At 42.7% G+C, this 17033-nt stretch overlaps 1 protein-coding gene across 5 annotated transcripts in view; it reads left to right on the top strand.

The window, feature by feature from the left end:
* DENND6B (DENN domain containing 6B) overlaps window positions 1-17033 on the top strand; it is a 105385-nt gene that overhangs the window by 23618 nt on the left and 64734 nt on the right. For 4 of the 5 annotated variants that reach the window (XM_033958318.1, XM_033958317.1, XM_033958316.1 and 1 more), the window contains exons 4-9: window positions 4101-4213; window positions 6668-6748; window positions 9952-10057; window positions 10328-10407; window positions 11892-11954; window positions 16229-16284. In XM_033958318.1, the coding sequence (XP_033814209.1) occupies window positions 4101-4213; window positions 6668-6748; window positions 9952-10057; window positions 10328-10407; window positions 11892-11954; window positions 16229-16284 (499 nt within the window). The remainder of the gene's footprint in view (window positions 1-4100; window positions 4214-6667; window positions 6749-9951; window positions 10058-10327; window positions 10408-11891; window positions 11955-16228; window positions 16285-17033) is intronic. The other variant, XM_033958319.1, reaches the window with a different exon arrangement.

Genomic DNA, 17033 nt, shown 5'->3' with positions numbered 1-17033 from the left:
GCCACGTCATATAGAGCACATACAGTTCTGAGGGATTGTGCCCTGAGGAAACCCGAATAGGGTGAAACATGTTGGCAGTACTCTATCCCTCTTGGCTGAACCACCCAAGATAAGTTCAAACTTTTATTAACTATTTATTGAATTAACACAAAAATATAGCATTGCACAAAAAAAACTAAAGAGACCCGATGACGATAGGGGGCATAAAGCCAGTTGCTATGAGACATAATTGAGCATCTGGTGGCACCTCTGAGGGCCTGAAGACTTTTGTTAATAAACAGTTGTAATATAGAAGATATTGTGGGGAGGGCTATAGTGTATCCCACCCCTTAGGTTGCAACAGTACGCATTCTTCTATAAATATTTTCCATCTATAAGCCTATATACTAATGCATTATGTGGTAGCACATAATGCAGCTTAGTAAAAGGGCTTCTGAATTTATACCTGAGCCAATGGGAAGTTTTTTAAGTGACTTCCCCAAGTTCACAAGGAGTGACAGTAGAATTTTGAGCTGGGCTTCCTCGGTTCTAGTCTGCAGATCTAAGCACATTCCTGGAAATACCTGTTCTAATGAGTGGGTGGAGGGACACCACATTTGGCCGTTAACAGTTGATTGCAGGATTTTTTGGCCTTGTAACAGTTGACTGCAACTTAACATTGGCAGCCAATCATGGTGTCCTTCTCTCCCTCCCTCCCTAGTTATGGCTCCCTCCCTTTCTTTTGTGTCCCGAGTTTGTTTCCCCTTCCCTTCCCTCTGACCTCAGACTTTGGAGGGAAGGCTTCCGGCTCATCTGTGTGCAGCATGGAGGATCTGCGGCTCAAGGAAGAGGGAGATGACCAGAACAGAGGTACACCTGTGGGAGGGGGAGCACAAACTCGGGACACAGAATGGAGGGAGGAAGGGGGACACATTGGGACATAGGAGGGAGCACAAACCTAGGGAGATACAAACTTGGGACACAGAATGGAGGGTGGAAGGGGGCACATTGGGACATGGGAGGGAGCACAAATCTAGGGAGGTACACACACAGGAGGGGGGCACAAACTCGGGACACAGAATGGAGGGTGGAAGGGGGGCATATTGGGACATCGGAGGGAGCACAAACCTAGGGAGGTACACAAGTGGGAGGGGGGGACAAACTCGGGACACAGAATGGAAGAAGGGAGGTAAGGGGGCAGGTTGAGACATGGGAGGGAGAAGGGACACAAAAGGGAGAGGGAGCACAAACTATAGAGAGAGAGAGGGGGGACACCAATTTTGACTACCAACGCAGCCAACAGTGGTTGTGTCCAAATATGGTGATTTGGGTGGGGGAGAAAGGGTATATGGAATGTATTTCAGACAGCTCGGTTACTTGGATAAATTGGTATTTACCTAGGAGAATGGTGGTCACAATTGCCCTCTTTTTTTTTAAAGGCAAATTTCAAAAAGCTCTAGATACTGAATTTGAGGAATTTAGGCTCATAAGCCAATGTCTTTTGAAAACTGACCAGAGCTGTGAACTTAAATAATAATAATAATAATTTTATTTCTTATATACCGCCAAAGCCGTGGTAGTTTGAGGCGGTTTACAACAAAGAAGGGCTGGGCAATCAGCGAATAAAGGTACAATCAGCGAAAATAGACACAATTTAAATGGGTAAGCAGGATACAGGTTTGGTATATAGGAACCACATGTAAAGGGGAGCAGGAAACAGGGGTAGGGCTTAAGAGATCCTGGGAAACAAGAGGTCGGGTATGGAGGTCTTAGGTTACAAATCGATTAAATAGGTTAGTTTTTAATAGTTTTCTGAAGATTAAGTAGGATGAGGAGCGCGAGATAATAATGCCCAGCCAATCATTTAGTTGACCGGCTTGGAAGGCCAATGTTCTATTCAGGAATCTTTTGTAAAGGCAGGCCTTTAGAGTTGGATGACTAAACAGATGAGTTCTGCGTGTGGGTCTGGATGGACAATGAAAGATAAAATGGGGAACCAAGTATAAGGGGGCAGAACCAAGGATAGTTTTGAAGCAGAGACAGGCAAACTTGAACTGCATTCTTGCTTCCAAGGGTAGCCAGTGAAGTCTTTGGTAATAGGGAGTTATGTGTTCCCATTTTTTTAGGCCAAAGATAGTTGGATAAGACATACACAAAAGATGGGTGGCAACGTGGGCTTAGTTAGGGAAGGAAGAAAATGAGATGCCCAGTGCTGATGATCATTGCTGGGTACTTAACAGTGGTGTAACAAGGGCGAGAGATATCCGGGGGTGGTGGCATCCCTCCCCCGCCCTCATCTCCGCATCCCCCTTCCCTTCCCCCCATTCCTCTAGTTGTTCACTGCCGCAAGCAGCAAGAACTTCAACGAACTCCTCGCAACCCCTTCGGCTCTCCCTCTGACATCACTTTCTATGCGCGGCACCATGAAGTGACACCAGCGGGAAAGATGATGCAGTCATCCAAAGCACGTTGAAGTTGTTGCTCATGGTGGTGAACAACTTGAGGTAAGGGGAAGGGAAGGGGGTGCGCGTATAGCGAGGAGGCAGAGGGGTGCCAGCGCCCCCACCAACATGGTGCCCGGGGCAGACCGTTCCCTCCTTACTACGCCACTAGTATTTAATATAGGGCCTTATTTTTTCTACATCCCTTTTGTCTTTGTTTTGTTCTATTTCTATCATTTAAATTTCTCCAGAATTCTACTGTTCAACGGCTCCCCCTTCTGCTTCTATTCCTTTCTCTCCTCTCTTCTACCTTCCAAAGTATTTAGATCAATGCTGTCTTGTTAAAATGTTTATTTTATTTTTATTTTTCCTCTAACTCTACTTTTCACTTCTCTATTACCCTCCAGGTACTTTAGTTAGATTGTGAGCCTTCGGGACAGTAAGGGAATTTTTCAAGTACCTTTCTTATTTCTAATCTTAATGTATATTTTCTGTAAACCGCTTAGAACCTAACGGATGTAGCGGTATATAAGAAATAAATTACATTACAAATTACATTACATTACAGTATATCGGGGCTTAATTTACTGCATTTTTTGCTCCATAAGATGCACTTTTGCCCCCCAAAAAGTGGGTGGAAATGTAGGTGCGTCTAATGGAGCGAATATACCGCCCCCCCCTCCCCCTCCCCCCCGGGACCTTTTAAAAAATCTGTTGGTCTAGTGCTGTATCAGCAGGAGCTTTCCACGCTCCTGCCCTTCCCTCGCTGGACAGCTGCCTCCATCTGTTGCGGCAGAATGGTGCACAAGGCAGGCGCAAGCTTTTTTGCGCTCTAGCCTGGTCTTGCGCTGCTCCCTGAAAGGCTGCTGTCAGTTCTCATGAGGGGGGCTGCCTACCACTAGACCTGCCCTGTCCTGGCCTACCACTAGACCACAAGAGAGGGGACAGCGTACAGGGCACACCATTTGGTTCAGAATTTTTTTTTTTTTCTTGTTTTTTTCCTCCTCTACAGGTGGGTGCGTCTTATAGAGCGAAAAATACAGTATAGTGTGAAATTTTGAAGAATTTCAGCTGAAGATTTTTAGTGGCCCTTTTACTGAAGCTTAGCGTTAAGCGTGCACTAACTGCTAAGAAGCTCGTGGGCTTATTTGGAGTCGGTTTGAATTCCTAGTTAGTGTTTTGGTTTCTCCAAAAATTTTGCTTTCTCACCACATGTTTTGTTATTTTTGTTTGTTTGTTTTTAATTGTTTATTTAAAGTGAAGTACAACAGAGAAATACATCAATGAAGATAAACAACCATAATTCCACATAAGGTTTACAAATAATTCAACAAACCCCCCCCCCCCCCACATGCTTTTTTAATTTAAAAAAAATCCCAGGACCTTTCTTCTTATATCATTTATTTACCTTCCCCTTACCAATGCATTCCTTATCTGCCCTGAACTTGACTAATTGCTGCCATTATCTTTACTACCAGCCCTTCATTGGACAATCAGTTTTGCTTTTCCAGATCCTCTGCTCCATTATATAATGGTTCGTTTCTGGGTTCTCTGCCTATAATCTTTAGAATAACATCTTAAGATGTCTCAGGTTGCCCAGGTTAGAGACTAGTTCTGTTATGGGGACACTCTGTTATTTTAGATGACGTATTAGTTACTTGCCCTCTCTCTCTCTCTCAGGTTGCCTCGGTGACACACAGTTCAGTTTCCGGCTCCGTCAGACAGTGGGACAGCGGAGCACCTGGTTTGAGGAGGATGGCAAGTACAATAGGGAAGTTCCAATAACATTACAAGTAAGTACTCGGAGGTCCTTTTACAAAGCTGCAGTAAAAAGTGGCCTTAGCAAGCCCTTAGGTGGGATTTTTCCATTTGTACTGTAGCTAGAAAATGGCTGATTTTTCTGTTTTCTGAATGAATGGCCATTGGTGTGCGGCCATTGTGAAAAATTAGCACGTGATCCCTTACTGCGACCTATTTGTAGATATTAAGGATTCATGCGCTCATCAGTTAGTGCGTGGCTGTGTAGATGCACTAACTGATTAGTGTAGGAATGGCCGCTCTCCACCCCCCTCCCAGAAAAATTTTAAAATTAATTTTTAGCATATAGTTTGCATGGGTACATTTGCAACTTTCCGTGGGATGCCTCAGCATGTCCTATGGTAAGCTCTCTTAACCCTTTGTTTGGCGTTGTTGCTCAGAAGCAACATGTCTTCTATGGCTCTTATGGGAGATCCGCACCTCCAATTCCAGTTTACTTGGCACTATGGCTCTCGTTCAACATCAAGTTACGTGAAGCAGCTGTTTCACCATCTGCCAATTAAAGGGTTAAGCTGCAGTTAACGTATGTGCACACTAAAAGGAGCCCTTAGTGAAACTTGAACTGAAACTGACAGAAGAGGGAGCAACGTGTTGATCATGTGCCAAGAAAAGAAACTAATGGGGTGAAAAATCAGGGTTTACAAATGTCCTAAATTTAAATTGTAATGCCCTATCGGTCATAAGAACATAACAATAGCCATACTGGGCCAGACCAGTCTATATAGTCTGGTATCCTGTTTCCAACAATGGCCAATCCAGGTCACAAGTATCTGGCAGAAATCCAAATAGTAGCAACATTCCAGAGTTGAGATTGTGATGTCATAATGCCTCATTCCACCAGTGCCTAATAGCCAATCTCAACAGTGATGTCGCAATGGCTCGACCGTCCTATACTTGGCTCTCATAAGAACATAAGACTAGCCATACTGGGCCAGACCAATGGTCCATCTAATCTAGTATCTTGCTCCCAGCAATGACCAATCCAGGTCACAAGTATCTGGCAGAAACCCAAATAGTAGCAACATTCCAGAGTTGAGATTGTGATGTCATAATGCCTCATTCCACCAGTGCCAAATAGCCAATCTCAACAGTGATGTCGCAATGGCTCGACCGTCCTATACTTGGCTCTCATAAGAACATAAGACTAGCCATACTGGGCCAGACCAATGGTCCAGCTAATCTAGTATCTTGCTCCCAGCAATGACCAATCCAGGTCACAAGAATCTGGCAGAAATCCAAATAGTAGCAACATTACATGCTACCGATTCTGAGCAAGCAGTGGTTTGCCCTGGGATCAGTATCAGTGCACTGGTCACAAGCTTCTGGCCTTTGATTTTGATTTGGTTTCGTTTATTGCTTCTTTATTGCTCTTAGCAGCCAAGCTGCTCATTGTGGTGCACAATTTCCATTCACCTCTTCATTGATTTCTGTAATATTAAATGTGCATGTCCTGACATTGGGGGAGGGCGTCAGTCCACGGCGGGGGCATCCGGTGGCAGGAGAGAGTGGGTATCCCTTCTGTCAATTTTTTTTCTAATGATGGGGAGTCCTGGCAGAGGGGGGAGGGGTGTAACGGCAGCAGGAGGGAGAGGGCATCCCTCTTGCCTCTGTATTTTTTTTTCGTGGAGTCATCAAGGGGCTGTCATTGGGGGGGATGGGTTGACTTGCCTTTTATTTTTTTTTTATGGTCCAGACATTGTGCATGTGTAACATGCACACCATCTGTGCCATTTAAAAAGAAAAAAGCCCTGAACAGCTGAGTGGCAGGAGGCTGCTTTGGGGCTTCCCCTGCCACTCAACTGTTCAGGCTTTCCCAAACCAGCGCATGTGTGACAGCCGGTTTCTAAGCACGTGATCGGATGGGATTACGACTGCCCTCCGCAAAACTCATTTGCATGGAAAGCTGTTTGAACATCGATCGCTATTTAGAAATCGGTCAAGAAATCAGCTCACAGCAACCTGCACAGTCTTAACGACCATTTTTAGTGTATCTAGCTCCTAGTTTTTGAAAAATCTTTTCCCATGGGCAAGCCTTCCACCCCTTTTAATTGAGCTATCTCTAATTACTTTGTCTAGCTCTTACCTTGAAAGTGGTGTCCAGAACTGTACTCCATACTTCCAATGTGACCTACAACGGTTCTTGAACAATCCAATAATATAGCATTCCTTGTTCAATACCCAACGTTAGTAACTCCTGGTTGGTTTAGAATACACATTCCTAACTTCTCGAGCCCTTGCCTATAGGGAAGCAGAAAACACTCACTTCGTTTTTTGTGGATTCTACATATCCTTGAGCCCTGAATGTATTTTTATTTGTAGAGTGTTTGGGATGCTTTCTACAGAGGTGTTTTATTTTTCTGACTGCATTCAGAGTCCTTTATTCTATCTAGTAATGGTATAACAGTGATCTTGGCCTCTTCTTTCTGCAGAAGGAGACGGCTCATTATTTTGGGTATGTGTACTTCCGGCAAGTCAAAGACAGCTCAGTGAAGAGAGGATATTTCCAAAAGGCAAGTGTTAGCAGTACATCGATTATTCTCTGCTCCATCCTTCCCAGTAAAGTGTAATAACATTGCTCTCAGAATAGAGATCTTTGTTTCCTGCTCGTTGCTCTGTCCTGAAGCTATTACCCTGCCCTCCTTCCTCCTCCCTGTGGATTCTAGTGGAGGCACTCAGGGGCTCGATAATGACATGAAGACTATTACTACTACTATTAATTATTTCTATAGCACTACCAGATGCACGCAGCGCTGTACAGAGTCACAAAGAGTAAGAAAACAGTCCCTTCTCGAAAGAGCTTACAATCTAAACAGGCAAGACAGACAAACAGGATGTCATGGATACAGCTAAGGGGAACGGTTAATCAGCGGGCTGGGTTAGAGGGCAGAGGAGTAGAGTTAAGGATTGAAAGCTATATCAAAAAGGTGGGTTTTCAGTCTGCTTTTAAACTAATGCCATTCTAGACTAATGCCATTCACAGGTGCATTGGGATTAGAGTAGGACTACCAGATTTCTCATGGCTGAACGGAGGCTCTTATTTCTCATACTCATAGTATACCTGCCAGCACCAACGCTTTTATGTTGAGCTTGAAATATTTAGATCTAATGAAATTTAAGAGATTGTTCTTTTAGGCGTAAGTTGGCAAGAAATTACTACAATTTTCCATAAAGGCAGTCCACTGGACAATATGTTCTCCTCATAGTAAGTAAGCTTCATTTCAGAGGAGAACATATTGTCCAGTGGACTGCCTCTATGGAAAATTGTAGTAATTTCCTGCCAACTTACGCCTAAAAGAGCAATCTCTTAAATTTCATTAGATCTAAATATTTCAAGCTCAACATAAAAGCGTTGGTGCTGGCAGGTATATTTTGCGTACAAGAGAATTAATTATATGCCCAAAAAGTTCAAATTGGCCAACAAAATCCAACGTGTCCAGATTTTTAAATTCTGAACTGGATCCCATAGTATTTACATTGATGGGATTTTTTTTCTGTTTCCTCCTTTCTTTTCTTTCCGTCTGTTCTCCTGCTGCTTTTTTCTTTTATTCTTTCTCCTCCTCTTTGCTCACTGTTCTGCATGTGCAAGTGCGTCCAGTAGTCAGTAGGTTCGTACTCATTTATGTTTGAGTTTCTTGATATACTGCCTTTCTGTGATACAACCAAAGTGATTTACGTGCTTTGTGGAGAAATTGAGGCCGTGCATAGACAGAGAAACAAAGTACTGTATTTTTCACTCCATAAGATGCACTTTTTTTTTTCCACCCCAAAATGTGTGGAAATCTCGGTTTGTCTTATGGAGCAAAGTACAAATTTTAACACACTCCCCCCCACAGCGCACCGTTTTAAAACACCCACCCACCTACCTGGCCGCTGTCGTCGCACCTTTTAAAACACTTACCCGCCCGCCGCCACCTCCTCCGTCGTTGTCACAGAACCTGGCACTTCAGCGTGTATCCCTCCCTTGCTAGCGGCGCACAGGTCAGGAGCGCGGATGTCAGGAGCAAGCTTTCCATGCTCTCACTTGGGCCCGTTCTGTTTTCTAAATGGCTGCCGTCTGTTCTCGCAAGAACTGACCCCAGCTATTCAGAAAGTGGCGTGGGCCCAAGTGGGAGCATGGAAAGCTTGCTCCTGACATTCGCGCTCCTGACCTGTGTGCCACTAGCGAGGGAGGGATACACAGTGGACCACCAGGTACGGGGGGGATGATCTATTGGGGGAAGGATGATTTAAAAAGATATGGGTGAGGCTGGGGGGCTGGCTGACACTACATATGTCTAATATTAGACGTGCCCACCACTAGAAGTGCCATGTACCCTGTCCTGACCTACCACTAGACCACCAGAGGGGGGACAGGGCACACCATTAGGTTCAGAATTTTTTTTTTCTTGGTTTTTCCTCCTCTACAGGTGGGTGTGTCTTATGGTCAGATGCGTCTTATGGAGCGGAAAATACATGCAGAGGTTATAAGATTGTACATAACATGGGTGCTTTTTAACCATGATTTCATCTGCTTCAGTGCTAGTATTTTTGTGAAATAGGCCCAAAATAAATGCCCAAATACTCAGGGAAGCAGGAAAAATATTACAAATGCCAGTACTGGGGCAGACTTGCATGGTCTGTGTCTGTATTTGGCCGTTTGGTGGAGGATGGGCTGGGGAGGGCTTCAATGGCTGGGAGGGTGTAGATGGGCTGGAGTAAGTCTTAACAGAGATTTCGGCAGTTGGAACCCAAGCACAGTACCGGGTAAAGCTTTGGATTCTTGCCCAGAAATAGCTAAGAAGAAAAAATTAAAAAATTTCAATTGAATCAGGTTGAGCAGACTAGATGGACAATTCGGGTCTTTATCTGCCGTCATCTACTATGTTACTATGTTTCTCCAAAGGAATGACAACTAAAACAAAAAACCAGAGTGGCAAACTAATTGCTTACATACAAAACTTTGAACAACTGCAATGGCATTTCAACAATGTGCTCGGAGATTTTCTTGTGTCAGACCAAAATGCCGGGAAAGCCCCAAAGTTTAAATGCCTGAGATGATGCTCTCAATCATTCCACACTAAGCCCAAGAATTTAAATGCCTGACGCTCTCAATCATTGCATACTATTATATGGCCAAAATTTTTTTTTTAAATTTGAAAGGAATACTTATCTATAAACCTTCACAAGTTGAAACACTTGCGTCTTTGCTGCTCTGGGTCCCAGAAAAGGACAACGGGTGAGGGTCCCAGAGCAGCAAAGACGCAAGCGTTTCAACTTGTGAAAGTTTACAGATAAGTGCTTTCAAATAAAAAATTTGGGGGCATATAATAGTATGCAATGATTGAGAGCGTCATCTCAGGCATTTAACTCTGGGGCTTGTCCCGGCGTTTTGGTCTGACACAAGAAAATCGCTTAAGCACAGTGTTGAAATGCCATTGCAGTTGTTCAAAGTTTTGTATGTAAGCGATTAGTTTGCCACTCTAGTTTTTTGATTTCGTTGCCAACATAAGTGCCTGCTTAACCATTTTAAGTCAGGAAACCTGCTGTAAACTTCCCCTATTAATCAGGTTGTGTATTTAACTGCGATTTGCATAGTGTCGGTATGTTGATTTAAAGTAGAAACGCAGCATGTGCACATTTTATATATGTGTGCGAGGTTATAGCAGTGAGCAGTGACACTGTGTGTATTTGCCTGTAATTACAGCAAATGCGATAACATGTTACTCTTTTTCAGTCTCTCGTCCTAGTGTCTCGCTTTCCCTTTGTGAAACTTTTCCACTCGTTGCTGCAGCTTATAGCTCCCGAGTATTTTGACAAGCTGGAGCCATGCTTGGAGGCAGGTAAGTACGTCGAGGAGCCAGAGATAGAAAAGGACAATGGGTGAGGGAGAAAGAGAGGAAGAGTCATGAGAAAGGGGGACTTGAAAGAGGAGGGATCTCGGAAAAGTAAGGGTTAGGGAAGGATGAGGAGAGGCAGAAACAAGTGTGTTTGTGGTAAGGAGAGCAGAGAGAGGAGAAAATGGCAGAGTGGGATAATGGGAGACAGTGAACTGGGTGGCACCAGGCAGCTCCCTGAGTATGTCTAACCCCTTTCCTTTAATACACTTGCAGTATGCAACGAGATTGATCAGTGGCCTGCTCCTGTGCCAGGACAAACCCTGAACCTTCCAGTCATGGGAGTTGTCATGCAGGTAGGAAACAGCAGAGTTGACATTTTAACAAAATTCCCCCCCCCAAAGCAATGACCCCAATGTAATGGAGCTCCCAAAAAGTTAAAGAAAGGAATAAAGACGATACTCTTCACAGAACACTTTAGCAAATAAAGAAACTTTTAGGGGGAGTAGCAACATGGAGGAACTAGCAGGCTACCTCCCTCCCCAACTTGGAACATGAAAGGGTGAACTCTCAAATAATATAAAGAAAAACGAGTATATGATAATACAGAAACAATTATAGTATACTAGTGTTTAAGCCTGTTACGTTAACATGTGCTAGAATAGATGTGTAAACTTTTAGCACAATGGGGCGCTGAGGCCTTTCTTTTTCTTTCTTTCCTTCCTGCTCCCCTGTCCAGCAGTAGCACTTCTCCCTTCCTTTTACCTCCCCCCTGTCCAGCAGTATCCCTTCCCTGCTTCCCCTTGTCCAGCAACACCCCTTCCCTGCTCCCCATGTCCAGCATCCGCTAGCCCGGGCAGCCTTGGGGCTTTTTCTAGGCTGGCCCGCCTCGCATTATCGAAGTGGGCCGTCCTAACAAATGTCCCGCGGCTGCTTGATGAAACTGCAGCTGCTGCCACTGCTGGTCCAGGGGTGAGAAGAAGAAGCATTCCGGCAGAGGCAGCGAAGTCAGAAAGCAGGAAGTCAGCTGGCGTCAGAGATCGGGGCAGGAAATCAGCTGAGGCAGGCACTGCGCATGCGCGGCACGCCGCCACAGAGTTTGAAGTGCGCATGCACGCTAAGGGTTTTTATTATAGTGGATGTATATAGATGATATAAATAGGTAAGAGTTACATATATTTAGCTGTAACACTGCTACTGAAGCTCATGCAAACCACTCAGAATTAGTAGCAGTATAGAAGCTTCCAATAAACAATGCTGAAGAGAATCTTGTGCTCAGTTTTTAAAGGGGAACTACTTAAGTGGTCCTGTACACATGTGGGTAGTTGAGCAGGGTAAATGGCACGTGTGTTAGTTGTGTGTGTTAGCCATATTTCTGCTCACTCTGAGGGGAGCCAAGGACAATCAATCTGTGTAAATAGCTCTAAAAATGCTCTTTGCTCTAGTGGAATGTGTTTCTTCCTTTTGGAATAACCTGTGTGTGTGTTTGTCTGCACTGCTGATGGAGGGAGGAGGTGTAATATCGCGTCACAATTTCAATCATAAACGATAGGCTGATGCTTTGTGATCTGCCTGCTCGTTGTGATTGAAAGCGTGATATCATTTCATTCCTCCCCTCCCACACTGGCTATAACATTGGTAAAGGACTCCTTCACATCTCAAAGCCGCTTTACAGGAACCCTAGTGTAAACGTCTTTCTCTTTTTTTCTTTCTCTCTTTCTCTTTTTTTCTTTCTCTCTTTCTCTTTCTCTCTCTCTCTTTTTTTTTCTTTCTCTCTCTCTTTTTCTTTCTCTCTCTCTCTCTCTCTTCGTTTTCTCTCTCTCTCTTATTCTCTACCCAGGTGAGAATTCCATGCAAATCGGATACACCAGGATCCAGTCCTCTGAGACAACTAAACCAGGAGGTAAAACCAAACACTGGTAAATATAGAGTACAGAATAGGTTCTGGTTATAGAAATAATGAACAGCATGCAGGCAGGAGCTGGCATGGCATGTACGCCCCATTATGTGATATTGCTTGGAGGCAAATCATCCAAAATGAAAATTCCACCCTGCTGTGTGCCAGTTTGAGTATATTTTAACTATGAAGCTAAAGTCAGGCACCTAAAATAGGCTGGACTGAATTAATCACTTTTTTCATTTCCGGTGCTGGAACTTAGTTTTAGTAGCATTTAAATTTAGCCCAAGCCTTAGGTAGCATTTTTTAATACAGTATATCTGCTTTTCCGCCTTTCTTCCAAAGTATATTTAAGAACATAAGAATAGCCTTACTGGGTCAGACCAATAGTCTATCTAGCCCAGTAGCCCGTCCTCACGGTAGCCAATCCAGGTCACTAGTACCTGGAAAAAAGTCCAAAGAGTAGCAGCATTCCATGCGGAATCTCCAAAGAGTAGCAACATTCCATGCTACCATCCAGGGCAAGCAGTGGCTTCCCCCATGTCTGACTCTATAACAGAGTATGGACTTTTCCTCCAGGAACTTGTCCAAATCTTTCTTAAAACCAGCTACGCTATCCGCTCTTACCACAACCTCTGGCATTTTTCCTCCTATTGGTTTTAAAAGTATTTTCCTATAACTTAGTCAAGTGTCCCTAGTCTTTGTAATTTTTGACGGAGTGAAAAATCGATCCACTTGTACCCGTTCTACTCCACTCAGGATTTTGTAAACGTCAATCATATCTTCCCTCAGTGTCTCTTTTTTCCAAGCTGAAGAGCCTAACCATAGTCATCCCCATATTCTTTATGATGAAAACCTCTAACCAGTTTAGTAGCCACCTTTGGACCGATTCCATCCTGTTTATGTTTTTGAAGGTGCGATCTCCTCCAGAATTTTATACAGTATTGTAAATGAGGTTTCACTAGAGATTTATACAGATACCTGTATCAGATGTTCAGAGCTCCCCCACCCCCAATATTGACCTTCATGCATTCATAATATTTCTATTCTGAGCAGTGTAATTCCTATCAGAAAGTGGTTAGATAAAGGAGAATGCATATTTGTGTCTGTTTCTATGGCTGTATCTGCAGCTCCTCTTGAGGGGATGGGGGAAGTTCTGAGTTTTTCATCTGACAGTTTCCTCATGCTTCTTTATACTTCCAGCTGAACCAAACTAAAGGTGGGATCCTGGCACCATAACATATTAACATAGTAAATGATGGCAGATAAAATTCTAAATGGCCCATCCAGTCTGCCCAGCAGTCATGTGCATTATTAATTCATGAGTAAATTGTCTGTCTTTGACATTTCTGAGACATAGACTGTAGAAGTCCATCCAGCATTGTCCTTAGGTTCCAACTACTGGAGTTGCTGTCAAAGGCTACTCCAGCCTATCCAAACTACAGACAGTCCCCAGATTAAGAATGGGATCTGTTCTTTAAACCAGTGTTTTTCAACCTTTTTATACCCGTGGACCAGCAGAAATAAAATAATTATTTTGTGGACCGGCAAATTACTAGGACTAAAATTTAAAAACCCCGTTTCCGCCCCATCTCCGCGAGCTCGGTCACCTCAGTAACTAAAGAAAAATAGACAAATATAGTGCAAAATATAGACAGCAGATATAAATTCTCAAAACTGACATGTTTTGATCACTAAATTGAAAATAAAATCATTTTTCCTACCTTTGCTGTCTGGTGATTTCATGAGTCTCTGGTTGCGTTTCCTTCTGTCTTTGTATCCTTTCTTTCATTTCTTTCTTTCTGCATTCAGGCCTAACAATTGTCTCTTTCTATTCCCTCCCTCTTTCCTTCCCATGTCCTTAGTGCCCCCAATGCCTCATTCCCATGTCCTTAGTGCCCCCAGTCCAGTCTTTGGTTTCTTATTCGAATAGCCAAAAATGACCCAGAAAATCTGCCTGAAAGCATAAGAAATCTAAACTAAATTGATTATTAAGAGATTTCCATTCAGGGAACCCTGCCTGAATAGCCTGCTTCAGTTGCAACCATTTATAACTTTGTTTTTTATTAAGGCCAAATTTATATTGCAACTGTGAAAAATCCAGCAGTTTACCATTAGAAATGACATCATTTAAGGTTTGTATACCTGCTTTAATCCAATCCTTCCAGACAATCTTAAAACCGCCTATTTGGATCCTGGAGTTTAGCCATATATTTTGATTGGAAGAGGTGTTAAATTATTAATATAACATAAAGTTTTCCATGTGTCCATTAATATTCTATTGTTTTTATGTATCCTAGGCATTTTAATACTGAGAAGATGATGAAGCCTAATGGGAAACATGAGCTGCCATTCTAACCATAACCAATCTGGTAGCTTTTCCATGAATTCTGGGAGGACCCTTGGCGCATAATATAGGATTGATGGTACCTATAGAAGTTTGGAAAATTTACCCCACCCTCCTTAATTGGCTTTTGTAAAGACACTAAGGCAATTCTTGCAATTTTACCCAGCCAAATAAATTTAGTAAGAATACTATTCAATTTTTTATAAAAAGACCCCTGGAAAAAAACTGGTATCATCCCCAATTGGTAACAAACAACAGGCAAAATCATCATCTTAATAGTTTGGACTCTTCCCCACCAAGTCAAATGTAAAGGATTCCATTGCTCACATAACTCTGTTACTTTTTGCAATAAAATCTTTCATTCACTTTCATTGTCTCATCTAGTGTATTTTTTATCCAAATTCCTAAATATTTTATTCCTTCCTCCTTCCATTTAAAAGGGAATGAATCAAATAAACCTCTTACACAATGTATATTTAGAGGAAGGACTTCTGATTTACTGGATTGTTTCTTTAATTTGGTTTACTTCTATTCACATCCAGGGAGGAGGAAGGGAATACTTTATTATTATATAAGACTAGTCTTTAAGCCCGTTACATTAACAGGTGCTAGAATATATGTCTGTCTGTCTTTCTTTCTTTCTGTCTCTCTCTCTCTCTCTCTCTCCTTGGCTCCCTTTTTCTGTCTGTCTTTCTGTCCCTCTCCCTGCCTCTGTGTATTTCTTCCTTTCTGTCTGTCTCCCTCCCTCCTGCTGTCTGTCTGTCATTCTTTCCCTCCATTTCCCTGTGCAGTAGTATTTCCACCCCACTTCCCTGCAACAGCATTTCCCTCCCCCCCCCCCGACTTCCCTGTGCAGCAGCAGCGGTATTTGTCTTCCCCTCCAGGTCCCTGTGCAGCAGTTGCAGCATTTCTCCCACCCCTTTCCTTCTCTTACCGCAATCTTGCCTGCTCCGTTCGGCCCCTCCCCCGCGTTCTGGCCTGCTGCGATCTGGCTGCTCCATTCGGCTCCTCGCGGCTGGAGTCCTCTTCTTTGTCGGCCCCCCCTTCCCTTCCCTTCCCTTCCCTTCCCGCGGTCTTGAGCTTCGGTCTAGTTTGGCCTGCTCACCTTGCCGTATTTTTTTTTTTTTAGTTGAAAGACGCGGCGGTGGCTCCTCTCATGATCCCCACCTGCGTTGGAAGTCCGACACAGGCGGGGATCATGAGAGGAGCCACCGCTGCGTCTTTCAACTAAAAAATGCAATACGGCAGGGAGCAGGCCAGACCGAAAAACAGAACCGTAAGCCGCGCATGCGCACTTCCTATGGGTCGCTACAGCTCACGGAAAACCGGCGCACGCATAGGAAGTGCGCATGCGCGGCTTACCGTTTTATTATATTAGATAAAGATTTTGAAAATATAAAGATTGATTATTTAATAGAAGGGTGGGTTGGATAAAGATACTGTATGTGTATATTTATAAGATAGATGTGCGTTTTGTGCTTTATTCTCTGGTTGTTAATATGTATATTGCACTGTTAAGTTTTTGGGAAAATGCCACAGAATTGCTGCAGTCTTTTCTAACTCTTGTTTTCAAAATCTACCTCTGGGCTGCTGAAAGACCAGGTGCTATGAATAGAGCTTGAATTATTAACCAGATACTGGCCTTAACAGTAGGAGTCAAACTGAATTGTATGTGTTAATTGGAAAGAGAGTTTGTCTGTTTAATGATGACCATTTCTTGATTTCTCTGTGAAACTGTTTCTTCTTTATTTTCTCTCTTTCTCTTGCTGCTCTCTTTCACTCTCTCTATCATTTTATTCTTTCTTATTCTCTTTCGTACTGTTCCTTTCTTTTTCTCCCTCGCATACATTTTGCTTTTCTTTTACACTCTCTTTATCACATCTTTCTCTTTCTATCCTTCCTTTTGTGCATATTTTCTTTCTCTCTCTCTCAGAATCTGTTGCCAGCTCCATTTATTCTGCCCAGTGTTCAGGAACTGGATCTTTTCAGGTGAGAGTTCAACATCCAGTGGCGCCCCCTGTCTTTTTTTCCTGTTATCTCTCTCTCTCTCTCTTTTTTTTTTTTAGCATAATATTTAAATGTCTTTCTTTTCTAAATTCTCTGTGACTTAGGTGTCCTTCAGTCTCCTTCAGATTTGTATAAGGAATAGATTCAAAACACTCTATGTCTGTTGGGGGCTGTTAACCTGTTTACTCTTACTTTGTTTTAACTTTGCTTATCAGGAAAATCAAATTAAGGCATTTGCCTTTGTTTATAGTTGGGCCCAATGGGCAAGGGAGGTGAATATCAGTGTGCGTGGAACATTTTTTTTTTTTTTTTCATTTCTTTATTCATTTTTTCATCTTACAACAAGTGTACAATGTTACATCAATTAATTCATATACATCACTTAAAATTAATTCCTATTATTATTTCAATACATATTTTAAGCCCCCCCACACCTTCCCTTTCCACAATTATTGTAAATCAAACATATCATACATGTAAAGTGTTCAAAATAATAATTAAACCAATAATATAGCAATATATCCCCCCTTCCCCATTATAATAATTATACTTTTAGTGTAAAAAGGTGTCTAATCATTACAATATGTTATCAATGGTCCCCAAATTTTTTTGAAATTATTATAATTTCCTTTTTGTATGGCAATTGTTCTTTCCATTTTGTATATATGGCATAACGAATTCCACCAGAAGGTCTGGTGTAATCTTTCCAATTTCTGGTGATATGCTGAATG

This window comes from Geotrypetes seraphini, chromosome 9 (assembly GCF_902459505.1).
Source record: "Geotrypetes seraphini chromosome 9, aGeoSer1.1, whole genome shotgun sequence".
Classification (NCBI taxonomy): domain Eukaryota; kingdom Metazoa; phylum Chordata; class Amphibia; order Gymnophiona; family Dermophiidae; genus Geotrypetes; species Geotrypetes seraphini.
The sequence above is the reverse complement of the archived record's forward strand: the minus strand, read 5'-3'. Positions and strand labels throughout refer to the sequence as shown.